Consider the following 27,612-nt stretch of genomic DNA (forward strand, 5'->3'; position numbering starts at 1 on the left):
GAGAATGTTATCTGGAAGGGCAAAAATGGGTATCTTTGTAGGAATAGCAATCCCAACAATATTATATCAGTGTGAGGCATGGGCTTTAGATATGGATGTGCAGAGGAGGGTGGATATGGTGGAAACTTAATGTTTAAAGACAATAAGTAGTGTGAGGTCATTTGACCGAGTATGTATTCAAAGGGTATGAGAGGGGGTGTGGTAATAAAAATAGTGTGGTTGAGAAAGCAGAAGACGGTGTGCTGGATTGGCTTGGACATATGGAGATAATGAGTGAGGCAAGGTTGAAAGATGATATATGTGTCAGAAGTGGAGGGAACAAGGAAAGATGGGGATCAAATTGGAGACAGAAGGATGCAATGGAAAAGATTTTGACTGATCAGGGCCTGAACATGCAGGAATGTGAAAAAGCATGCACAAGATTGAAAGTGTTATATTGGGATCAATGTGCTGCCAGTGAACTGAATCAAGGCATGTTAAGCATTCATAGTAAACCCTGAAATGATCTTTGGGGCCTGGATGTGGATAGGGAGCTTTGGTTTTGGTGCATCATACATGACAACTAAGGAATGAATACGAGCAGATGCGACCTTTCTTTGTCTGTTCCAGGTACTACCTCGCTAATGAGGGTAATGGCGGTTAAGTATAGAAAAAATAAAATGAATAAAAAATGAATAATGGGGAGTAGGTGATGTTTTGCTTGGTGTTATCATGTAGACTGGAGATTTCATCATCAGGCTTACCTTGTCCATCCAAACATCTTATGCAGAGAGGTAATTTTACTGCATAATTTACCTCTTAAACTCTCTTACATCCCATCTCTCTCTGCAAAGGATATTTCTCACTCCATGTCCCTTTGCCTTCTTTCTAAGCACTTCATCATATCATCTCTTTGTCCTCTAGTACTTAACATACGTCTCCTTCGAAGGTGGAATCCTTGGCTGATAGAAGTATTTACTGTAGGGCTTCTAAACAAGTGTACACTTGCAGCATACCTTGTCAAAAAGCTTGTCATGCTTCATTTTCTTGAATGCATTCCTTTCCTTCTGATGTTCCATTAAATTTTTCCTAACCCTGAAAATCTTTGACTCCACAACATATTTACCACTGAGGTTAGTCTAACCTGTGACAATACTACCCTCTTCATCAGTACAAACCAGCTTTTCTTGTTCCTTTCCAACTTCTTACACATGTCATCAAACTCCACCCACTTCACATGTGAAGATGCAACCTTTCATACTTTCTGCAAATGATCAGTGGGTGGCTTCTCATCATGTGTGTCACTCCTGATGCACTCTGGTGCACATGGCAACAATACTGTCATAAAAGGGTAGGAGAAGAGTAGCAAGAGAGTTTGCTGATAAAACCATAGTATGAATTCTTAGCTTTGGTGATCATCCACCTGCACAGTGAAATATTACTTGATCTGGCTGATTTCACTGTTAAAGCTTGAGCCAATTTTTACTTATTCTTGTGATGTAACACTTACTGTGGAGTGGCATAATCTAAGTGAGCAGGGTAAGTCTGGGGCTTAAAAGTAGTGTTTATGAGAGATCTTACAATACCACTAAGAAAGGAATTATAATTCCATTATGTTAAAGATTATATGAAGAAGTTAGTACTGTACAGGTCAATTCAATTAGAAATAAAAAAATGTTGGTTGTCAAGACAGAGCACAATGAATATCAAAGAGACTACTTGTTCACATATAAGTTAAACACTATTTAATCTAACAGAAAATCTCCCTCTTTAATCACCATATCTCTAAAACCATCTAATAATTCTTCACTGAGATCCAACAACTATGCAGCAACTTGGCTAGGACTTTGATGTTGCTAGCAATTTCTGGCCAATAAACCTCATCAGTAGGGCCAGCCCTTCCTATACACTGTATACACTCAGAGTGTAGGGACCTGACTACTAAAGGGGCCCCCCTAGTCCTGACCATTATATGGCAGCCTTTAGGAAGCAGGAAATGCTGTCCCAGACACCCTAATTTTCAAATTTTTCTGTGGTCAGGTCCCCCTTGAGCCCATGATTTAGGGGGAGTTTCAAGGGTGGAAGGAGACTCCAAAAGAAACTCAACTGAGAGCTCTCAAAAAGCTTGGGCTGGTCCTGCTTGTTGACACTGCAGTTCAGTATTTCTTATTCTTAATCCTGCTTTTGTCTGTCTTTGGTACTTTCATCTTGTGATCCTCCATTTTCTTTGTGTTTGATGACAAACTTTTAAGCATTATGTTCTTTCTTCAGGGAGCATCTCTAGGGCTTGACAGTACATGGCAGTTTGTGTAGTCATCCAAAAGTTAGATTTTCTAAGGTTTGCTGCACAGGTGATGCAGCTTACCCTACAAGCTTTACTCTCACCTTTTCTAAAAGTTTTCTTAAGGTCTCACCTCCATGACAGGAGCCTCTTTCATGCTACTAGGGGTTTCTCCAAAGGTTAGAAATATGGTCTTGAAGTATGGGAAACCATTTCTCTGTTAAAAATAGATCCTTATGAACATATATTCATTTTCCCATCCTTTCCTTCCCCTCTTCCCATCTCAAAAATTTATTTCTTGGGTCCTATCAGTAACAAGCATATGGTACATAACTAGTGGGTACTAAATGATGTGGGCTGGTGGCTGGGATGTGCCACCTACCACACAGTGCCTTTAATTTCATATGTCCAAAGAGGGACATGGATCTGACATCTCTGGAGGCCAGAGAAATCAGTTATAAGGTGATAACACCATACCCCGATGAAAGTTGGAGTGTGGAATGTGAGTCAACAAATCCACATTGATATCACAGGCTTGGGTAAATTGCTGTATTTTTGTTGGGTCTCAGTGAAAAAATATTAGCTGGCTTTAAAGGTATTATCAAGGTTATAAGCCATGGATGCACCATATATAACATTTTAAACACCATGTGAACATCTGGTTTCTCTTTAAAGTACATGGGGATGAAAAAACTCACTGACAGCAGACATGATAAAGGAAATTATTTCTAATAAGACAGTGTCACATGATTTATCCATTTGTCAATCAAGTTACACTTTTTACTGTTACCTAATAGTCTCAAATGACAAATAATGTTCTAAGTAATAGAACTATGTAGCTAACTGCATAGTGAACAAGCAGACTGAGTGTTAACTAATTACACTTGGAGCAACCAGCCATACACTGCTACCTACCGAGGTGAGGAAACCTGAGCCTGGAGCCTGGTCTACTCCTAACAGTAGCCTGACGAAGGTGATGAGGTAGTCCTTAACAAAGGCTTGGTAAAGGAGCGTGTCAAGCATACTGGCAGAAAAGACACTCCCAGCAGCAAAGGGCAGTCGGAACATGTAGGAGATGTGAGACCCTCGCTCCTTCTCTCGCTGTATGGGGAAGAAAGAGTTGTAATACATCTTACACCTGCCAAGTGTTCTGATCCTTTTGTCCTTAGCTTAGGTCTTAAATATTAAATTTGTTCCAAATTATGCCATGATGGTGCTATTAGATGGAGGACGTGGAGAATGTTGAATTTAAACCCATGGTCACAGCCGAGATACAACCGAAAAATAATGCTGATCCTACATCACACTTTGCTTGTAGTAAACACTAACATGGAGGAATTTCAAATATTAAGTACTTTAAGTATCAAATGTTGTGCACCAATCTTTTGTGAACACTGAAAATTTACTAGACACTGCTTGCTGTAACAAGCAAATGTCTTGATCATGAGATGTGGAGCAAGAAAGTATTCAGATTTAAAGGTTTTGAGTACATTCCCCAAAAACTGTTATATTTCTTTGTTGTATCTCCCCTGATGATGCGATTATTACACGAAAGTGCACTTGGGAGCCAATCATGTTTCATTTCTCCATGGACTCATAGGAGCATACTTGATCACGCGCTCATTTGTCATCCTTTCCAATATTCATCTATTCATATTTTATCATAATTTGTCGCTGTTAATTGATAGGCGCGCGAAAGACTTTTGGATGTTAATGTACTGAGAGGTGCAACTGGAGGGATGTCTGATCATTATCTTGTGGAGGCAAAAGTGAAGATTTGTAGAGGTTTTCAGAAAAGAAGAGAGAATGTTGGGGTGAAGAGGGTGGTGAGAGTAAGTGAGCTTGGGAAGGAGACTTGTGTGAGGAAGTACCAGGAGAGACTGAGTACAGAATGGAAAAAGGTGAGAACAAAGGACATAAGGGGAGTGGGGGAGGAATGGGGTATATTTAGGGAAACAGTGATGGCTTGTGCAAAAGATACCTGTGGCATGAGAAGCGTGAGAGGTGGGCAGATTAGAAAGGGTAGTGAGTGGTGGGATGAAGAAGTAAGATTATTAGTGAAAGAGAAGAGAGAGGCATTTGGACATTTTTTGCAGGGAAATAATGCAAATGACTGGTAGATGTATAAAAGAAAGAGGCAGGAGGTCAAGAGAAAGGTGCAAAAGGTGAAAAAAGAGGGCAAATGAGAGCTGGGGTGAGAGAGTATCATTAAATTTTAGGGAGAATAAAAAGATGTTTTGGAAGGAGGTAAATAAAGTGCATAAGACAAGGGAACAAATGGGAACATCAGTGAAGGGGGCTAATGGGGAGGTGATAAGTAGTGGCGATGTGAAAAGGAGATGGAGTGAGTATTTTGAAGGTTTGTTGAATGTGTTTGATGATAGAATGGCAGATATAGGGTGTTTTGGTCGAGGTGGTATGCAAAGTGAGAGGGTTAAGGAGAATGATTTGGTAAACAGAGAAGAGGTAGTAAAAGCTTTGAAGAAGATGAAAGCTGGCAAGGCAGTGGGTTTAGACGGTATTGCAGTGGAATTTATCAAAAAAGGTGGTGACTGTATTGTTGACTGGTTGGTAAGGTTATTTAATGTATGTATGACTTATGGTGAGGTGCCTGAGGATTGGCAGAATGCTTGCATAGTGCCATTGTACAAAGGCAAAGAGGATAAAAGTGAATGCTGGGAAATTACATGGGAGGGTATTGATTGAGAAGGCGAAGGCATGTTCAGAGCATCAGATTGGGGAAGAGCAGTGTGGTTTCAGAAGTGGTAGAGGATGTGTGGATCAGGTGTTTGCTTTGAAGAATGTATGTGAGAAATACTTAGAAAAGCAAATGGATTTGTGTGTAGCATTCATGGATCTGGAGAAGGATTATGATAGAGTTGATAGAGATGCTCTGTGGAAAGTATTAAGAATAGATATATGGTGTGGGAGGCAAGTTGTTAGAAGTAGTGAAAAGTTTTTATCGAGGATGTAAGGCATGTGTAAGTGTAGGAAGAGAGGAAAGTGATTGGTCCTCAGTGAATGTTGGTTTGCAGCAGGGGTGTGTGATGTCTCCATGGTTGTTTAATTTGTTTATGGATGGGGTTGTAAGGGAGGTGAATGCAAGAGTTTTGAAAAGAGGGGCGAGTATGCAGTCTGTTGTGGATGAGAGAGCTTGGGAAGTGAGAACCAATCACTTTCCAATCTTCCTACACGTAAACATGCCTTACATCCTTGATAAACACTTTTCACTGCTTCTAACAACTTGCCTCCCACACCATATATTCTTAATACCTTCCACAGAGCATTTCTATCAACTCTATCATATGCCTTCTCCAGATCCATAAATGATACATACAAATCCATTTGCTTTTCTAAGTATTTCTCACATACATTCTTCAAAGCAAACATTTGATCCACACATCCTCTACCACTTCTGAAACCACACTGCTCTTCCCCAGTCTGATGCTCTGTACATGCCTTCACCCTCTCAATCAATACCCTCCCATATAATTTACCAGGAATACTCAACAAACTTATACCTCTGTAATTTGAGCGCTCACTTTTATCCCCTTTGCCTTTGTACAATGGCACTATGCAAGCATTACGCCAATCCCCAGGGACCTCACCATGAGTCATACGTACATTAAATAACTTTACCAACCTGTCAACAATACAGTCACCCCTTTTTTAATAAATTCCACTGCAATACCATCCAAACCCACTGCCTTGCCGGCTTTCATCTTGCGCAAAGCTTTTACTACCTCTTCTCTGTTTAACAAATCATTTTCCCTAACCATCTCACTTTGCAAACCACCTCAACCAAAACACCCTATATCTGCCACTCTATCATCAAACACATTCGACAAACCTTCACAATGCTCACTCCATCTCCTTCTCACATCACCACTACTTGTTATCACCTCCCTATTAGCCCCCTTCACTGAAGTTCCAATTTGCTCCCTTGTCTTATGCACTTTATTTACCTCCTTCCAAAACATCTTTTTATCCTCCCTAAAATTTAATGATACTCTCTCTCCCCAACTCTCATTTGCCCTCTTTTTCACCTCTTGCACCTTTCTCTTGACCTCCGGCCTCTTTCTTTTATACATCTCCCAGTCATTTGCATCATTTCAATAAAAAAATTTCCCTCTGAATCTTTACACATGAGGTAAAGGTAGATATATTCTAGGCATATTGAAGCAAACAGAACACATAACCATAAGTGAACTGAAGCACATCATCAGTAGATGGTCTCATCTATGAATGCCTAAATAGAAAAATGGAATTGCACCATCGATCGTTTTTTTTCATCATGGTTTTCTCTTGATGAAGTTGCTAAGTAGGAAGAGCTGACTTACTTTTCTTCCATCTGCATCTGTCTGACTTTCTAAAGTTCTACAATAAGCCAGCTTATGCACACTGTTCCTATGAGTATTAGAACACTGCTGCAAATTCCTCTTTTAGGAGACACCTATATATGTATTCCTTTACCCTTGCTTCCTCTACTTTTCCCTAATGTCTGTTCTATAATACACTCTTTCTGTTATCTTCTCCACATCATTTTTAGCCAAATCTAGATGCTCTGTATTCTATCTTTAATCCATCAACAATTGCATTTATGATGTTATATTTTCCTCTTATTCCAAACCACATATCCAATTCTCACAGAACTGCCTCACAGCTGTCTACACTCTTGTTACCATTCTTCATTTATGGACCAATGTTCTGCTAGCATATAAATACTTGATTTGTATAAAGTCAAGTTACACCTGAGAGCTAACTTTTGCCTTTTATTACTAACTTCAACTTTCCTCAAATTTGCCTACCATTCAAAATACTATAAAAATTCCACTCCTAATTCAATAATCAAGGTTCTACCTACATATTCAGAGCAATGCCATCACTCTATGTGTTCTTCCTAACACATCTGGTAAAGTCTCTCTCATTCCTCAAATATCATCGTTAATTTCTATATGCAGTCCCATCCACAATTAACCTAGTCTCCAAGATTACTCTGGAAAAGTCTCTCATCTTTCTGCCGAATCTGCCTTACAACCCCTTGCTACCTTAATTTCATAGGCAATTTAAACTCTGCCATCATTCTATCCAAGTGCAGGATTGAACATCATGGCAACAAAATGTATGACTTAATCCATTGCTACACCTAAAGCAAATTTTCAAGGTATATTTTTTACAAAAACTATCACTCCTTCTCATTGCCCTTAGCCCAATCCACAACCCCCTATTAATTCTAACATACAATACACTTTTTACTGTTATAAACAGGTGCATGCATGTCCCCCTTCATTTAAAGAATCTTCCTTTTTTATCTCTCACAGTGCTACTTAACGTTATATCGACAATGATGACAAATATCTTATAAATATTATACAATAATGATTCATTTATTATTTATTATTTCATTCTCTACACTTTTTCTTGCTAAATGAAATGCAGTCAATAAAAATATTTAGTTCTCAAGTACCTAACTTTCCTTCTACATCTGTCAGAACTTGGGAACTACCTTGCTCATATGCTTCAAGATATCTGATCATATCTAATTGAAGAACTCTGCTATATGAACAGCTGGCACTGGTTTCTTGATCCTTACAGACTTGTCCCAAGTCTTCACTTTCCTTAATCTCATTCATATACCTTTTAGATATTTTTGCTTCCCTCATATTCAAAACATTCAATAAACCATGAAATATGCCTCTATCTTGTACTTACGGTCTGACTAGTAACAGGCTACTGACATTTCAGCTTCTTGACTCCCTCACTGTCATGTCTTACTCATTTTACTGTTTCTTATTTTTGTGGTTACCTTTCTGACTTCCTTTTTCTCCCTCTTACTTTCTCTCAACACATCCAAATCCCATGATCTATACCATTAATTAGCAACTTTTTTATTCTCACTATTGAGTGTTTGCACTTTGCTGCTCTCTCTCTACTGTTCTATGTGCAGCACATTCCAAGGTTCTCCAAAATTTCATTTACTTCTTTCTTCAAAAAGTAATTGAACAATGCAATCACCATGTTTTCATACCCTTTTCTTATTGCTCTACCTTCTCTTACTGCTATTTACTAAAATCATTTACAGTTCTGTCCTTCAGTTTGCTCCCATGCCAAGTCAAGAGCAATCTCAGTCTACTATGTACCACACAGGAGAAGCCATTTCATCAAATGTATCAGACTGACTTACCTTCTACATGACAGGATACTTTAGTCCTAAATCAGGAAATGAAACAAATAAGTAAATTCTGTACATCATCATCTATGCTTGAATATTTCTATCAGCATTTTATCAGCCTTTATGAGACTATAAATCTAACTGTGAAGCCTTGAGGGACAATGTGCACCTGCAAAAATGATTACAGTCATTTGGTACTGAATTCAAATGATCAAACCAGTCATTTAAATGACTGACCAGAAGCTTGAAACATTTAGAAAGTATCCAGTCATTCACCAGGCGAGACGCTAAACACTAAAATGATTATTCACGAGTAGATGTGCTTTTATCATGTACATAAAAACACACACACAAGGGGAGGAACTGATAACAGCCTTCAAGTCTATAAACCAACTGGATAATGTTGAAACTGAACAGTTCTTCAAAAGATACAGTACCATAGTAACCACAGACCATGACAAGAAGCTGGGCAAAAAGAGAGAAAGGATGTTATGAAGTATTGGTTTAGTGTACAGGTGGAGGATGTTTTGAATGAACTAACAAGACTGTAAATAATAGGAATTTACAAAAGTTTGCAAGTCTACTTGATGGCATAGAGAGTCGAGGAGATGGGGCTACACAATGTAGCGCTCCCCTTGCTGCACAAATAGGCAATGACACACACAAGTAGAAAGTGGTAGCCAACCAACATCCAGGAATGAACTGCCATCTGGCATGTGTGTGTGTGTGTGTGTGTGTGTGTGTGTGTGTGTGTGTTTAGTGACAGTAAGTGCAATGAGCTAGGACAGAATATTTGACCAGTTGCCTTCTATCGACCAGGTTGCTGTCTTTTCTTTTTACTTCACATACGTACATGGGCTGCCGGCATTCAGTCGACAATCATATGCTCTCCATCCAACACGTAACATTTGACAAGTACCTCACACAACTCTCTACCCATAATTTCAAATTTCTTCCTACGGTGAGCATTGCAAGTTAACCCAACCTAATGGCAAACTCCTGTCACAGATAAAGAAAGTTCAGGAGTTGGGGCCTTACAATGTACAAATATGTAATTACACACACTTTTCACTGCATTCAGGGCTTGCATGAGCCTTAACCCTTGTTGTTGGATACAAGACAAGGTTACATCAGTAAACAGACAGATGGGAAAGATGCATTACCTCTAGCAGTAAGAAGTTTCAGGATTTAGGGGCATGAACGGGCAGCCTGTTCAAGTTTTCATAAGCAGGTACCTATCATATTCATTCTTGAATGCAATATGCTTGAGATATCAGTGATTCACTCTGACTGTATATTCCAACAGTATACAACTCTGGGATTGTCTTTGGGGTAAAGCCATGTATTGATGTGAGGGCAACAGCTAAGGTGTAGCAATATTGCTAAAGCAGGAGTTGTGGGAATGTGCAGTTAAAGAAAGTGTACTCCAGACTGATGTGGGTAAAAATAAAAGTGGGCTGCAAGATATGGGTGATAATTAGTGCTTTTGTACCTGGCTATGAGAAGGATGATGAAAACAGGCAAATGTTTTGGGAAAGGAGCGTGTGTGTGTCAGTAGTTTTGATGTAAGACTTCGGGTATAGGTGAAGAGTAATGTGAATGCAAAAGTGAATAATATGGTAATTGAGGGTATAATTGGGAAGCATGGGGTTTTCAGTTAGATACACAAAGTGTTGACCAGTTTGTGGAGTTGTGAGCTGAAAAATGACTGGTGATTTGGAATACCTGCTTTGAAAAGAGGGGACTTGCTCAAGTATATGTGGGTGCGTAGGAGAGATGTTAAGTAGGCATTACTCATTTACAAAATGAATGAAAGGTGTGCAGAGAGACTCTTGGATGTGAATATAATGAAAGGGACAGGTGGTGGGATGTCTGATTATTACTTAGTGGAGGCAAGAGTAAAGATTTGTGAAAGCTTCCAGAAAACAAGAAATGAGTGACAAGAGAACGGTGAAAAGTGAGCAAGCTCAGAAGAGAGACTTAAGTGAAGAAATACCAGGAGAGACTGAGTGTAAAATGGCACAATGTGAAAGTAAACAAAGCTAGAGGAGTGGGTGAGGAATGAAAGGTATTTAGAGAGGCAGTGCTAAAAAGTGCAAAAGAAGTGTATGGCATGTGGAAGATCAGAGTTGGGCAGGTGAGAAAGGGTGGCAAGAAGTAGGAAGAAGTTGCTAGTGAGAGAAAAAACAGATGCAAGGGCAGTACTTACATGGAAGAAGTGCATATGATTGAAAGATATACACTTGAAAGTGACTGGGTTGTTGACTGGTTGGTTAGCATTATCAGTGTATGTATAGATCATGCAAAATGTATGTACAGTGCCATTGTATAAAGACAAGGAGTACAAAGGGGAGAGTTCAAAATATAGTGGAATAAGTTTGTTGAGCGTACATTGTAAGTTGTATGGGAGAGTGGTGACTGAAATGGTGGTGGCATGCACTTAGCATCAGATTGGGAAGAAACAATGTGGTTTCAGAAGTGGTAGAGGAAATGTGGATTACGTGTTTATGTTGAAGAATGTTTGTGAGAGATACTAAAAGAAGCAGAAGGATCTGTTTGTGGCATTTCAGGATCTGGAAAAACCATATATCAAGGTTGACAGAGATGCTTTGTGTATGAATTTATGAATATATGATGCGAGAGGAAAGCTATAAAAAACTGTGGTGTTTTCATCAAGAGAGTAAGGTATGGGTGTGGATAAGTCAAATGAAGGCAAGTCTGTATCAGGAGTGTGTGATGTCATCAAGGCTGTTCAAGTCTGTTTATGAATGGCACGGTGAGGTAGGTAAATGAAAGGGTCTTGGAGGGAGGGGCAAGTATGCAGTCTATAGGGTGTGTGTGTGTGTGTGTGTGTGTGTGTGTGTGTGTGGGGGGGGGGGGGGGGGGCTAGGAAATAGGTTAATTCTTCTTTGTTGATCACTCAGCAGTGTGGCACATTCAAGTGAGAAACTGCATAAGTGGATGTCTGAGTTTGGGAGTGTGAATGAGAGGAGGAAGTTGAAAGTAAATGTGAATACAGGCACAGTTATTATGTTTAACACTGCAAAAAGATATGCTAATTGGGGTTAGAGTTTGAACTGAGAAAATTTGCTGGAAGTTTTAGGTACCTGGAAGTGGATATGGTAGCTAATGGAACCATGGAAGTGGAAGCAAGGCACAGGGTGGATGAGGGTGTAAAGGTTCTGGAAGCACTGAGGAATGTGTACAAAGATATGTCACTATCCTGAGGAGCAAAAATTGAGTATGTCTAAATGTAGAGTAGTCCCAATAATGCTGTAAGAATGTTAGGCACTGGATATAGATGAGAAGGTATGGAGGAAGGTGCATATTTTGGAAATGAAATGTATGGGGACACTATGTAGTGTGAGTGGGGTGATTTGATAAGAAATGAGAAGGTAAGAGAGAAACTTGTTATTAAGAAGAGAAAGCGGAAGAGGGTGTGCTAAAATGGTTTGGACATATGGAGAGAATGAGCAATGAGAGGCTGACAAAGAGGATATATGTCAAAAGTGGAGAGATGGAAAAATGGGCCACCAATTTTTTATGTTAAGGCTCCAGTCATGGACAAAAGTCCACATCAAGGCCATGCCTTCATTGAAATATGGAGAGAATTGTGAAAGGGAAGAAGAAAAGACAAGGGAAGTATACAAATTCTGGAAGAAATGAAAAACCTGTCTTTTTAAATGTGCCAAGTCATAGTTACTGGGACAGACATGAGAAGGTAGAGAAATCCAAAACTTTGACATGTAAGGAAAGAAGCATTTATCAAAACACTCCACCCTTGAGTTGCCAATGGCCATACAGTAATCATGTGATGCAGCAGCTTGCTGAGTATTGCATGGTCTAGCTGGTGGACAGGGGACACAAACAGCCAGCTCTTGGGAGCAAAAGCCAAAGTAATACCTAGAGAAGAGCGAAAGTAAACCAACACTGCCACGTACAGGAAGAGGTCAAGTTTGGAAGTTAGCCTGGGACAGTTTATAAGTCAAACTGTGTTCGACTCACCTCTGTCAAGTAAGGATGCAGAGCTAGGATCACCCCAGATCTGAGGTTAGTAATTCATACAAGGAGAATCAATCCTTTGTACAAATGGAGCACCTGTTCTGCAGAAAAGTTCTGACATCTAAATAGAACACCCAGTTTCTTAGAGACAGACTTAGCTATTCCTGTAATGTGAGGCGTTTGCATAGGATTAGTAAGAGGAGCATCAGGGGGTGAAGGAATGTCAGAGTCATCCAAGTTCGAGATAGAGGAGAAATGGGAACCAAAGAGAGTTGCTTTGTCTATGGCAGAAACAGTTATAGTAACGTCAGAACAGAAAAATGAAGGAAAGGCAAGTGACAAAAATTGTTAAAGATACCCTTAGCTAAAGACCAGAAAGACCTAAGCAGATGGCAAGGAAAGGTTCTTGTACTTCCTATGAATAAAGGAACACTTTGCCTTAAAGATAACGTGCTTGCAGTTATTACAGGTAAGGATAAAAGCTAAAGGGGAGCCAGAGGAAGGACAGGAATGGTTGAACCATGGACTGAATGAAGAGGTTGTCTTGGAGGAAGAGGGGATAAATACTTCCATTCCCACAAGAAAAACCTCTGCTATGCATTTGGCAGAGACAGCAGCATCAACATTAGACAGTAATTTACCCAAGGAAAGTCAGAAAAGAAGTTACGTAAGTTATTCTCGTCAGCTTTGTTGAAGTACCAATTTTTATGCTCAAAAGGGGCTGCTGGAGGGAGAGGTGCTATTAGAATAGATACATTTATGAAAGCATTATCAGATGAATCAACTGGAAGCAAGACTGTGTACTTACAGCAGAATGGACTAGAGGTGTAAAACAGATCCAGAATATTAGGAGAGTGGTCACAGCAGTTAGGAATATGGATAGGATGAGAGACAATTTGCTATAAATGATTGAAAACGAAGAACATGAGGGCTCTAATCCCAACATCACCCGTATGAGAGGAATTCAACCATTCCCTATGGTGAATGTTGAAATCCCGAGATAGAAAATCTTAGCTTGTGGGTGAGAGGGTGTCACAGTCTCATGGCAGGAGTTTAGATAGTCAAAAAAGATATGAAATTTGTACAATTAGGAGGGCAATGGGCAAAACAGAGGAAAAGTGTGGTAGTTGGGAGATAGCTCTTGAGCCACATAACATCTAAGTGTAGGGACTCAAGGTCCTTGAGGCATGCTACAAGCAGGCTGATGTTGGACTAAGCACAAACACCACCTCTTAAGCAAAATTGCGAGTGGAGATTATATTTGGATATCTAAAAGGGACTAGTGAAAACATCATCAGACAACTGTGTCTCAGAGAGAAGGAAGATATTAGGAGAGGTACTAGACAGATGATGTTCAACAGAGGAGAGGTTACTAAAGAGACTACATATGTTGGTATAGTGAACAGAAAAAGGGGAAGGTCTAACAGAGATGAAAATATGGAATGACAGCAAAAGGTGTACATGGGTTAGAGTGAACTGATGTGGTATACATGGGGCAACATACTGTTAATGGAATGAACTAAAGCATATGAAGTAGCTGGAGGAAACCATGGAAAGGTGTGTGGTGCCTGGTTGTGGAAAGATGGAAGTGGTTTCAGCACATTATACGAGACAGCTCGGGATTGGATGTGAGCAAATGAGGCCTTTTCTTAATCTGTTCCTGGTGTTACCCTATTAATGTGGGAAACAGGAAACAAATATGAAAGAAAAAATCAATAAAATATATATTTCATTCATATTTACCCCAGGTTCAATGCAAATTAAAAAGTCCTGGTGATATCTAGAACTGCCATCTAAAGGCTCCCCCAACTCAAGCCTGCTTTAGTCTCAGTAACAGGAAAATGTGGACTCTATTGGAGAAAGTTCTTTGATGAGACTAACTTTTCACTTACAGCATTACCTCTTGCAGGTGAGCCTGGTAACAGCTATATAAAGGTATATAAACACCTCTGTCTTTCATACTTGTTGCCTATTTCTTACATTAGCAAGTGCCAGGAATGGAAGAAAATTGGCCTCATTCACTCAAATCCATTCTTTGGCTGTCATCTGTAAAGCACTCAAATACAGCTCCATATCAGCAAACAGAACCCACAGACCAAGGTTGAGAGGAATTGATACACCACCATTGCTAGATCTTATCTTCTCTCATACTAGCAAGGATATTGAGAAAATCATGTTTATATATGATACACCAGTTGAAGGAAGTGATCATGTAATGGTTAAGTTTGAATACGTGGTAAAAGATGACATTAATAGAACAGGGAAATACAGAGAGATACAATTGCAGAAATTACACAAATCTCAATAATTTTCATGGTAATGTAGACCAGGAATTGAAATTCAGTGGCCAGAAACCATTGTTTTGTGGTGAACTCTGTGAAATCTACAATGAAGGAGTAGAAGCAGGGCACCTGAAAGCCTCAAATACAGAATAAATAGTAAGAACAAGGAAAGAAGGGTTATGTAAACAATGTCATAAAACAAAGGAACTTCGAGATGTGCAGCGGCTAAGATATAGATGGCACTCTAGCCAGTAAGCTTTTGCAAGGTATAAGAAATCAAGGAATGAGTTCAGCAAGTTAAGAATGGAGGAACAAAAATGCTATGAAAAGAATATTGTGGACAAGACAGGTGAAAATCTAAAATGTTTCCCCAAGTTCATCAGGAGTCAGTTGTCAGTGCTGGAGCTGTTAATAAGGATAAAGGATTCAGATGGAAGAGCTGTAGAGGATGATGTAAGGATATGTCAGGAAAAGACAAGTTCAAAAGTGCTGTCACAGTGAAAGGCACTATATCCTCAACACCAATGAGATGGAATGAGGAGAAAGTTTTGAAAGTCACCAAACTATCCATAAAAGGTGCTAACAGAATACTAAGAGGACTTGATCCATATGAGGCTTACGGCCCTAATGAAATTTAACCATATGCAATAAAGATATGTTCAGATATGCTAAATAAGCCACCTGAATTACTGTTCAAGATTTCACTGGAGAAAGGCAAAGTGCTAAGAGAATGGAAAAGGGTAAACATCACATCGACATTTAGTAGTAAGTCACATACACATACTTAGTGCAGATACAAGAAAACCAGCTAGAAAAATATACACAGAAGCTTAAAGCTTTCAACTGCATCTCAAGCCATTTCCAAGGATATGGAATCAGCATGAACACAATAATATGTACCACAGTTGAGGAAACGAGGAGCAGCTAATCTGAGAAACATGGAAAGGATGACCTGTGAGGTAAAGTGACCTGTCCCTCTACTTGGCAATTTTTCCACAATTTAACAAAGATATCATTAAAATATTCCCTCAGAGGCCCAGTCCTTTGTTCTTAACGCTACCTTGCTAACGCGGGAAATGGCGAATAGTTTGAAAGAAAGAATCATTAAAATAACTTTATACATTCCTTCATTTATGTATATAGAGCTGTTAATGTTAACAAGAAAGGATTCAACTATAAATCTATCAATAAGTGACACACAAGGATAAACAATTCTTGACTGAATCAATGTAAATAATTATACCTGTTTTCTCCTCGTTTCAGAGAAAGCAACTAAAAGGGGTGGGAGCAGGGAGCTAGATACACTGCCCTTCTTGCATTTCAATTTCTAAAAGAGGAAACAGAGGAAGGACTCAAGCGAGGAGTGCTCCTCCTCCTCAAAGGCTCACACTGGGGTGTCTGAATGTGTGCAGATATAACCGAGATGAGAAGAGAGGAGAGATAGGTAGCATGTATGAAGAAAGAAACCTGAAAGTTGACTCTGAGTGAAACAAAGCTCATGGTTAAAGGGAAAAAAAAATGGATTGAAAATGTTTTGGGAGTAAAGCCAGAGGTTGGTGAGAGGATAAGAGGTAAGGAGGGAGTAGCAAAACCCCAGAAGCATGGTTTGTGTGAATGTGTGAGAGTGTAAGAAAGTAAATTGATATGGGTAAAAATGAAAGTAAATGGCAAGACATAGGTGATTTCTGGTGAATATGAGCTTGGCCTAAGAAGAAAGATCATGAGGCAAGTGTTTTGGGAGCAGTTCATTGAGTGATGGGTAATTCAAATGCAAAGGTAAGTAATGTGGCAGTTCAGGGTATAATTAGTGAACATGGGGTATTCTGTGCTATAAATGGAAATGGTGAGGAGCCTGTGGAGTTGTGTGCTCAAAAATGACTTGACTGGAAATACCTGGTTTAAAAGGAGAAATATACACAAGTATACATATGTGAATAGGAGAGATGGTCAATGGACATTAACAGATTATGTGTTAATTGACAGACATGTAAAAGAGAGTCTTTTGGATGTATATGTGCCAAGAGGGGTAGCTGGTGTGATGTCTGACCCCTTTCTTGTGGATGCGAGGGTGGAGATTTGTAGAGGTTTTCAAAAAGAGGAGACAATGTCGGTGGGAAGAAAGTGGTGAGAGTAAGTGAGCTTGGGAAGGAGAATTTTGTGAATGAATGTGGCCCATTTTATCTGTTTCTTCCTGGCACTACCTCACTGAAGCAGGGGATTGGCAATGCTGTTTCCTGTGGGGCAGGGTAGCACCAGGAATGGATAAAGGCAAGCATGAATATGTGCATGCGTATATAATTGTGTGTATATGTAAGAATATGTAAGAATATGTGTATATGTTGATCTTTTTTTTTCTTTCATACTATTCACCATTACCCTCGTTAATGAGGTAGCGTTAAGAACAGAGGACTGGGCCTTTGAGGGAAATATCCTCATCTGGCCCCCTTCTCTGTTCCTTCTTTTGGAAAATTAGAAAAAAAGCGAGAGGGGAGGATTTCCAGCCCCCCGCTCCCTCCCTTTCTAGTCGCCTTCTACGACACACAGGGAATACGTGGGAAGTCTTTCTCTCTGTTGATATGTATATATGTGTGTGTACACGCATTCATTACATATTTATTGATTTATCATACTTTGTCGCTGTCTCCTGCGTTAGCAAGGTAACGCAAGGAAACAGACGAAAGAATGGACCAACTCACCCACATACACATGCATATACATAAAAGCCCACACATGAATATATACATACCTATATATTTCAATGTATATATACACAAATACACAGACATATACATATATACACACATGCACAAATTCATACATACTGCCTTCATCTATTCCTGCTGCCACCCTACACGTGCACAAGGTAGAGCTAGGAAAGGGCAACAAGGCCACATTCGTCCACACTCAGACTCTAGCTGTCATGTGTAATGCACCGAAACCACAGCTCTATTTCCGCATCCAGGGCCCACAAAACTTTCCATGGTTTACCCAGATGCTTCACAGGCCCTGGTTCAATCCACTGACAGCACATCAACCCAGGTATATAACATCATTCCAATTCACTCTATTCCTTGCAAGCCTTTCACCCTCCTGTATGTTCAAACCCCGATTGCTCAAAATTTTTTTCATTCCATCTTTCCACCTCCAATTTGGTCTCCCACTTCTCATCGTTCCTTCCACTTCTGCCACATATATCCTCTTTGTCAATTTTTCCTCACTCATTCTCTCCATGTGACCAAACCATTTAATACACCCTCTTCTGCTCTCTCAACCACACTCCTTTTATTACCTTACATCTCTCTTATCCTTTCATTACTTACTTGATCAAACCACCTCAAACCACACATTATTCTCAAACATCTCATTTCCAACACATCCACCCTCCTCCGTGCAACCCTATCTATCGTCCATGCCTCAACCACATAACATTGTTGGAACCACTATTCCTTCAAACATACCCATTTTTGCTCTTTGAGATAATGTTCTCGCCTTCCACACATTCTTCAACGCTCCCAGAACCTTTGCCTCGTCCCCACCCTGTGACTCACTTTTGCTTCCATTGTTCCATCCACTGCCAAATCCACTCCCAGATATCTAAAACGCTTCACTTCCTCTAGTTTTTCTCCATTCAAACTTACCTTGCAATTGACTTGTCCCTCAACCCTACTGAGACTAATAACCTTGCTCTTATTCACACTTACTCTCAGCTTTCTTCTTTCACACACTTTACAAACTCAGTCACCTACTTCTGTAGTTTCTCACCCGAATCAGCCACCAGCGCTGTATCATCAGCGAACAACAACCGACTCACTTCCCAAGCTCTCTCATCCAGAACAGACTGCATACTTGCCCCTTTCTAAAACTCTTGCATTCACCTCCCTAACAACCCCGTCCATAAACAAATTAACAGCCATGGAGACATCATACACCCCTGCTGCAAATCAACTTTCATTGGGAACCACTCACTTTCCTCTCTTCCTACTCGCACATATGCCTTACATCCTTGATAAAATTTTTCACTGCTTCTAGCAACTTACCTCCCACACCATATATACTTAATAACTTTCACAGAGCATCACTATAGACTCTATCATATGCCTTCTCCAGACCCATAAATGCTACACAGAAATCCATCTGCTTTTCTAAGAATTTCTCACATACATTCTTCAAAGCAAAAACCTGATCCACATATCCTCTACCATTTCTGAAACCCCACTGGTCCTCCTCAATCTGGTGCTCTGTACATGCATTGACCCGTCTCAATCAATACCCTCCCATATAATTTCCTAGGAATGCTCCGCAAACTTATACCACTGTAATTTGAAAAACTCACCTTTATCCCCTTTGCCTTTGTACAATGACAGTAAACATGCAATCCACCAATCTTCAGGCACTTCACCATAAACAAAACATATACTGAATATCCTCACCAACCAGTCAAGAACACAGTCACCCCCTTTTTAAATAAATTCCACTGCAATACCATCCAAATCCGCCATCTTGCCAGCTTTCATCTTCCGTAAAGCTTTCACTACCTCTTTTCTGTTTACCAAATCATTCTCCCTGACCCTCTCACTTCGCACACCACCTCAACCAAAACACGCTATATCTACCACTCTATCATCAAATACATTCAACAAACCTTCAAAATACTCACTTCATCTCCCTCTCACTTCACTACTACTTATTATCACCTCCCCATTTGCCCCCTTCACCAATATTCCCACTTGTTCTCTTATCTTACGCACTTTATTTACCTCCTTCCAAAACATCTTTTTATTTTCCCTAAAATTTAATGATTCTCACCCCAACTCTCATTTGCCCTCTTTTTCACCTCTTGCACCTTTCTCTTGACCTCTTGCCTCCTTCTTTTAAACATCTCCCAATCATTTGCACTATTTCCCTGCAAAAATCATCCAAGTGCCTCTCTCTTCTCTTTCACTAATAATCTTACATCTTTATTCCACCACTCACTACCCTTTCTAATCTACCCACCTCCTACCTTTCTCATACCACAGGCACCTTTTGTGCAAGCGATCACTGCTTCCCTAAATACATCCCATTCCTCCCCCACTCTCCTTCTGTCCTTTGCTCTTGCCTTTTTCGATTCGGCACTCAATCTCTCCTGGTACTTCCTCACACAAGTCTCCTTTCCAAGCTCACTTACTCTCACCACTCTTCACCCCAACATTCTCTCTTCTTTTCTGAAAACCTCTACATATCTTCACCTTCACCTACACAAGATAATGATTAGATATCCCCAAAGTTGTACCTCTCAGCACATTAACATCCAAAAGTCTCTCTTTCATGAGCCTATCAATTAACAAGTAATCCGAAAATGCTCTCTGGCAATTGCTCCTACTTACATACGTATACTTATGTATCTCTCTCTTTTTAAACCAGGTATTCCCAATCATCAGTCCTTTTTCAGCACACAAATCTACAAGCTCCTCACCATTTCCATTTACAACACTGAACACCCCATGTACACCAATTATTCCCTCAACTGCCACATTACTCACCTTTGCATTCAAATCACCTATCACTATAACTGGGTCTTGTGCATCAAAACTACTAACACACTCACTCAGCTGCTTCCAAAACAATTGCCTCTCATGATCTTTCTTCTCATGACCGGTTGCATAGGCACAAATAATCACCCATTTCCCTCCATCCACTTTCAGTTTTACCCATATCAATCTAGAGGTTACTTTCTTACACTCTATCACACACTCCCACAACTCCTGCTTCAGGAGTAGTGCTACTCCATCCTTTGCTCTTGTCCTCTCACCAACCCTTGACTTTACTCCCAAGACATTCCCAAACCACTCTTCCCCTTTACCCTAGAGCTTCGTTTCACTCAGAGCCAAAACATCCAGGTTCCTTTCCTCAAACATACTACCTGTCTCCTTTTTCTCATCTTGTTTCTCATCTGTTTCACCTTTTAAAAAGTTAAAATACAAGGTGGGTGGGTTTCTAGCCCCCCGCTCCCGTCCTCTTTCGTCGCCTTCTATGACACGCGGGGAATGCGTGGGAAGTATTCTTTCTCCCCTATCCCTATATAAATATAGATATATATAGATATATATAGATATATATAGATACACATGCCATACAGCGCTGGTGGCTGATTCATGTGAGAAACTGCAGAAGCTGGTGACTGAGTTTGGTAAAGTGTGTGAAAGAAGAAAGTTAAGAGTAAATGTGAATAAGAGCAAGGTTATTAGGTACAGTAGGGTTGAAGATCAAGTCAATTGGGAGGTAAGTTTGAGTGGAGAAAAACTGGAGGAAGTAAAGTGTTTTAGATATCTGGGAGTGGATCTGGCAGCGGATGGAACCATGGAAGTGGAAGTGGATCATAGGGTGGGGGAGGGGGCGAAAATTCTGGGAGCCTTGAAGAATGTGTGGAAGTAGTGAACACTATCTTGGAAAGCAAAAATGGGTATGTTTGAAGGAATAGTGGTTCCAACAATGTTGTATGGTTGCGAGGCATGGGCTATGGACAGAGTTGTGCGCAGGAGGATGGATGTGCTGGAAATGAGATGTTTGAGGACAATGTGTGGTGTGAGGTGGTTTGATTGAGTAAGTAACGTAAGGGTAAGAGAGATGTGTGGAAATAAAAAGAGCGTGGTTGAGAGAGCAGAAGAGGGTGTTTTGAAATGGTTTGGGCACATGGAGAGAATGAGTGAGGAAAGATTGACCAAGAGGATATATGTGTCGGAGGTGGAGGGAACGAGGAGAAGTGGGAGACCAAATTGGAGGTGGAAAGATGGAGTGAAAAAGATTTTGTGTGATCGGGGCCTGAACATGCAGGATGGTGAAAGGAGGGCAAGGAATAGAGTGAATTGGATCGATGTGGTATACCGGGGTTGACGTGCTGTCAGTGGATTGAATCGGCATGTGAAGCGTCTGGGGTAAACCATGGAAAGCTGTGTAGGTATGTATATTTGAGTGTGTGGACGTATGTATATACATGTGTATGGGGGTGGGTTGGGCCATTTCTTTCGTCTGTTTCCTTGTGCTACCTCGCAAACGCGGGAGACAGCGACAAAGCAAAAAAAAAAAAAATATATATATATATATATATATATATATATATATATATATATATATATTTATTTCTCTCTTTCTTTCATACTATTCGCCATTTCCCGCGTTAGTGAGGTGGCGTTAAGAACAGAGGACTGGGCCTTTGAGGACTGAGTCTTTTAGGGAATATCCTCACTTGGCCCCTTCTCTGTTCCTTCTTTTGGAAAATTAAAAACAAGAGGGGAGGATTTCCAGTCCCCCCCACTCCCTTCCCTTTTAGTCGTCTTCTACGACACGCAGGGAATACGTGGGAAGTACTCTTTCTCTCCTATCCCCATATGTATACATATTTTTCATTATACTTAATCGCTGTTTCCCGTGTCAGTGAGGCAGTGCCAGGAAATAGACGAAGAATGACCCATCCACATATACATAAACACGAATACACACACATATACATATCAAGAGAAGAGCAGTGTGGTTTCAGAAGTGGTAGAGGATGTGTGGATCAGGTGTTTGCTTTGAAGAATGTATGTGAGAAGTACTTAGAAAATTAAATGGATTTGTATGTAGCATTTATGGATCTGGAGAAGGCATATGATAGAGTTGATAGAGATGCTCTGTGGAAGGTATTAAGAATATATGGTGTGGGAGGCAAGTTGTTAGAAGCAGTGAAAAGTTTTTATTGAGGATGTAAGGCATGTGTACGTGTAGGAAGAGAGGAAAGTGATTGGTTCTCAGTGAATGTAGGTTTGCGGCAGGGGCGTGTGATGTCTCCATGGTTGTTTAATTTGTTTATGGATGGGGTTGTTAGGGAGGTGAATGCAAGAGTTTTGGAAAGAGGGGCAAGAATGAAGTCTGTTGTGGATGAGAGAGCTTGGGAAGTGAGTCAGTTGTTGTTCGCTGATGATACAGCACTGGTGGCTGATTCATGCGAGAAACTGCAGAAGCTGGTGACTGAGTTTGGTAAAGTGAGTGAAAGAAGAAAGTTAAGAGTAAATGTGAATAAGAGCAAGGTTATTTGGTACAGTAGGGTTGAGGGTCAAGTCAATTGGGAGGTAAGTTTGAATAGAGAAAAACTGGCGGAAGTAAAGTGTTTTAGATATCTGGGAGTGGATCTGGCAGTGGATGGAACCATGGAAGCGGAAGTGAATCATAGGGTGGGGGAGGGGGCGAAAATCCTGGGAGCCTTGAAGAATGTTTGGAAGTCGAGAACATTATCTCCGAAAGCAAAAATGGGTATGTTTGAAGGAATAGTGGTTCCAACAATGTTGTATGGTTGCGAGGCGTGGGCTGTGGATAGAGTTGTGCGGAGGATGGATGTGCTGGAAATGAGATGTTCGAGGACAATGTGAGTTGTGAGGTGGTTTGATCGAGTAAGTAATGTAAGGGTAAGAGAGATGTGTGGAAATAAAAAGAGCATAGTTGAGAGAGCAGAAGAGGGTGTTTTGAAATGGTTTGGGCACATGGAGAGAATGGGTGAGGAAAGATTGACCAAGAGGATATATGTGTCGGAGGTGGAGGGAACGAGGAGAAGTGGGAGACCAAATTGGAGGTGGAAAGATGGAGTGAAAAAGATTTTGGGTGATCGGGGCCTGAACATGCAGGAGGGTGAAAGGCAGGCAAGGAATAGAGTGAATTGGATCGATGTGGTATACTGGGGTTGACGTGCTGTCAGTGGATTGAATCAGGGCATGTGAAGCATCTGGGGTAAACCATGGAAAGTTCTGTGGGGCCTGGATGTGGAAAGGGAGCTGTGGTTTCGGGCATCATTGCATGACAGCTAGAGACTGAGTGTGAACGAATGGGGCCTTTGTTGTCTTTTCCTAGCGCTACCTCGCACACATGAGGAGGGAGGGGGATGGTATTCCATGTGTGGCGAGGTGGCGATGGGAATGAATAAAGGCAGACAGTGTGAATTGTGTGCATGGGTAAATATGTATGTGTCTGTGTGTGTATATATATGTGTACATTGAGATGTATAGGTATGTATATTTGTGTGTGTGGACGTTTATGTACATACATGTGTTTGGGGGTGGGTTGGGCCATTTCTTTAGTCTGTTTCCTTGCGCTACCTCACAAATGCAGGAGACAGCGATAAAGCAAAATAAATAAATAAATAAAATACATAACATATACATACACATGTACATATTCATACTTGCTTTCCTTCATCCATTCTTGGCACCAACCAATCTCTAAACCATCAGTATTCATTTCATGATGATACTAATCATATTTTGATAAAAGAATTTTCATTTTTCAAACTAGTTCACCATTTCCCACACGGCAAGATTGTGCACAGAAAAGCCAAAGAAAGACCTCATTTGCTCTTATAATATCTAGCTGTCATGTTAAATGCACAAAACCAGAGCCCCCTATTAACTGTCAAGCCCCACACCTTTTATTGGTTTCTTCTGATGCCCAGCATCAGCCCACTGATAGTATGTTGCCCCTGTATTCCACATTGCTTCAATTCACTCCCTTCCATGAATGCCTCCCAGCCTCCTGCAAGTGCAGGCCACAATAACTCAAAAGTATTCTTAAATTTATGCTTCCAATTCTTTCTTGGTTTCCCCTCCCACCTGTTCCTCCCTCCTCTGAAACACACATCCTCCTATATATAAATATAAATATATATATATATATATATATATATATATATATATATATATATATATATATATATATATTTTTTTTTTTTTTTTCATACATATTCGCCTTATATGGTGTGGGAGGCAGGTTGTTAGAAGCAGTGAAAAGTTTTTATCGAGGATGTAAGGCATGTGTATGTGTAGAAAGAGAGGAAAGTAATTGGTTCTCAGTGAATGTAGGTTTGTGGCAGGGGTGTGTGATGTCTCCATGGTTGTTTCATTTGTTTATGGACGGGGTTGTTAAGGAGGTGAATGCAAGAGTTTTGGAAAGAGGGGCAAGTATGCAGTCTGTTGTGGATGAGAGAGCTTGGGAAGTGAGTCAGTTGTTGTTCGCTGATGATACAGTGCTGGTAGCTGATTCGAGTGAGAAACTGCAGAAACTGGTGACTGAGTTTGGTAAAGTGTGTGAAAGAAGAAAACAGAGTAAATGTGAATAAGAGCAAGGTTATTAGGTACAGTAGGGTTGAGGGACAAGTCAACTGGGAGGTAAGTTTGAATGGAGAAAAACTGGAGGAAGTAAAGTGTTTTAGATATCTGGGAGTGGATTTGGCAGCGGATGGAACCATGGAAGCGGAAGTGAATCATAGGGTGGGGGAGGGGCGATGGTTCTGGGAGCGTTGAAGAATGTGTCAAGAACGTTATCTTGGAATGCAAAAATGGGTATGTTTCAAGGAATAGTGGTTCCAACAATGTTATATGGTTGCGAGGCGTGGGCTACAGATAGGGTTGTGCGAAGGAGGGTGGATTTGTTGGAAATGAGATGTTTGAGGAGAATATGTGGTGTAAGGTGGTTTGATCAAGTAACTAATGAAAGGGTAAGAGAGATGTGTGGTAATAAAAAGAGTGTGGTTGAGAGAGCAGAAGGGGGTGTGTTGAAATAATTTGGTCACATGGAGAGAATGAGTGAGGAAAGATTGACAAAGAGGATGTATGTGTCAGAGGTGGAGGGAACAAGGAGAAGTGGGAGACCAACTTGGAGGTGGAAGGATGGAGTGAAAAAGATTTTGAGCGTTCGAGGCCTGATCATGTAGGAGGGTGAAAGGCGAGCAAGGAATAGAGTAAATTGGAACGTGGTATACCGGGGTCAATGTGCTGTCAATGGATTAATCCAGGGCATGTGAAGTGTCTGGGGTAAACCATGGAAAGTTCTGTGGGGCCTGGATGTGGAAAGGGAGCTCTGGTTTTGGTGCATTATACATGTCATTTAGAGACTGAGTGTAAACGAACGTAGCCTTTGTTGTCTTTTCCTAGTGCTACCTCACACGTGTGCAGGGGTAGGGGGTTGTCATTTCATGTGTGGCACGGTGGCGATGGGAATGAATAAGGCTGCAAGTATGAATTATGTACATGTGTATATATGTATATGTCTGTGTATGTATATATCTGTATACGTTGAAATGTATAGGTATGTATATATGCATGTGTGGACATGTATGTATAAACATGTATATGTGGGTGGGTTGGGCCATTCTTTCATCTGTTTCCTTGCGCTATCTCGCTAATGCGGGAGACAGCCACAAAGTATAATAAAAAATTATTTTTTTTATTTATTTATTTCGCTTTGTCGCTGTCTCCCACATTAGCGAGGTAGCGCAAGGAAACAGACGAAAGAATGGCCCAAACCGCCCACATACACATGTATATATATACACCTCTACACACGCAAATATACATACCTATACATCTCAATGTACATATATATATATATATATATATATATATATATACATACACAGACATATACATATATACACATGTACATAATTCATACTGTCTGCCTTTATTTGTTCCCATCGCCACCTCGCCACACATGGAATAACAACCCCCATCCCCCCCCTCATGTGTGCGAGGCAGCGCTAGCAAAGACAACAAAGGCCCCTCTCGTTCACACTCAATCTCTAGCTGTCATGTAATAATGCATTGAAAACACAGCTCCATTTCCACATCCAGGCCCCACACACTTTCCATGGTTTACCCTAGATACTTCACATGCCCTGGTTCAATCCACTGACAGCACGTCGACCCCGGTATACCACATCGATCCAATTCACTCTATTCCTTGCACGCCTTTCACCCTCCCTGCAAGTTCAGGCCCCGATCACTCAAAATCTTTTTCACTCCATCTTTCCACCTCCAATTTGGTCTCCCACTTCTCCTCGTTCCCTCCACCTCCGACACATATATCCTCTTGGTCAATCTTTCCCCACTCATTCTCTCCATGTGACCAAACCATTTCAAAACACCCTCTTCTGTTCTCTCAACCACGCTCTTTTTATTTCCACACATCTCTCTCACCCTTACATTACTTACTCGATCAAACCACCTCACACCACACATTGTCCTCAAACATCTCATTTCCAGCACATCCACCCTCCTGCGCAAAACTCTATCCATAGCCCACGCCTCGCAACCATACAACATTGTTGGAACCACTATTCCTTCAAACATACCCATTTTTGCTTTCCGAGATAATGTTCTCGACTTCCACACATTCTTCAAGGCTCCCAGAATTTTCGCCCCCTCCCCCACCCTATGATTCACTTCCACTTCCATGGTTCCATCCGCTGCCAGATCCACTCCTAGATATCTAAAACACTTTACTTCCTCCAGTTTTTCTCCATTCAAATTTACCTCCCAATTGACTTGACCCTCAACCCTACTGTACCTAATAACCTTGCTCTTATTCACATTTACTCTTAACTTTCTTTTTTCACACACTTTACCAAACTCAGTCACCAGCTTCTGCAGTTTCTCACATGAATCAGCCACCAGCGCTGTATCATCAGCGAACAACAACTGACTCACTTCCCAAGCTCTCTCATCCACAACAGACTGCATACTTGCCCCGCTTTCCAAAACTCTTGCATTCACCTCCCTAACAACCCCATCCATAAACAAATTAAACAACCATGGAGACATCACACACCCCTGCCGCAAACCTACATTCACTGAGAACCAATCACTTTCCTCTCTTCCTACACGTACACATGCCTTACATCCTCGATAAAAACTTTTCACTGCTTCTAACAACTTGCCTCCCACACCATATATTCTTAATACCTTCCACAGAGCATCTCTATCAACTCTATCATATGCCTTCTCCAGATCCATAAATCCTACATACAAATCCTTTTGCTTTTCTAAGTATTTCTCACATACATTCTTCAAAGCAAACACCTGATTCACCCATCCTCTACCACTTCTGAAACCACA

At 40.6% G+C, this 27,612-nt stretch overlaps 1 protein-coding gene across 1 annotated transcript in view; it reads right to left on the bottom strand.

Moving 5' to 3' along the window:
- Positions 1-27,612, bottom strand: part of SLO2 (slowpoke 2) — a 1,142,188-nt gene that overhangs the window by 102,706 nt on the left and 1,011,870 nt on the right. Inside the window, 1 exon segment of the mRNA XM_071691568.1 lies at positions 3,176-3,361. Within this exon segment, the coding sequence (XP_071547669.1) occupies positions 3,176-3,361 (186 nt within the window).

Source organism: Panulirus ornatus, chromosome 50, assembly GCF_036320965.1.
Source record: "Panulirus ornatus isolate Po-2019 chromosome 50, ASM3632096v1, whole genome shotgun sequence".
NCBI lineage: Eukaryota > Metazoa > Arthropoda > Malacostraca > Decapoda > Palinuridae > Panulirus > Panulirus ornatus.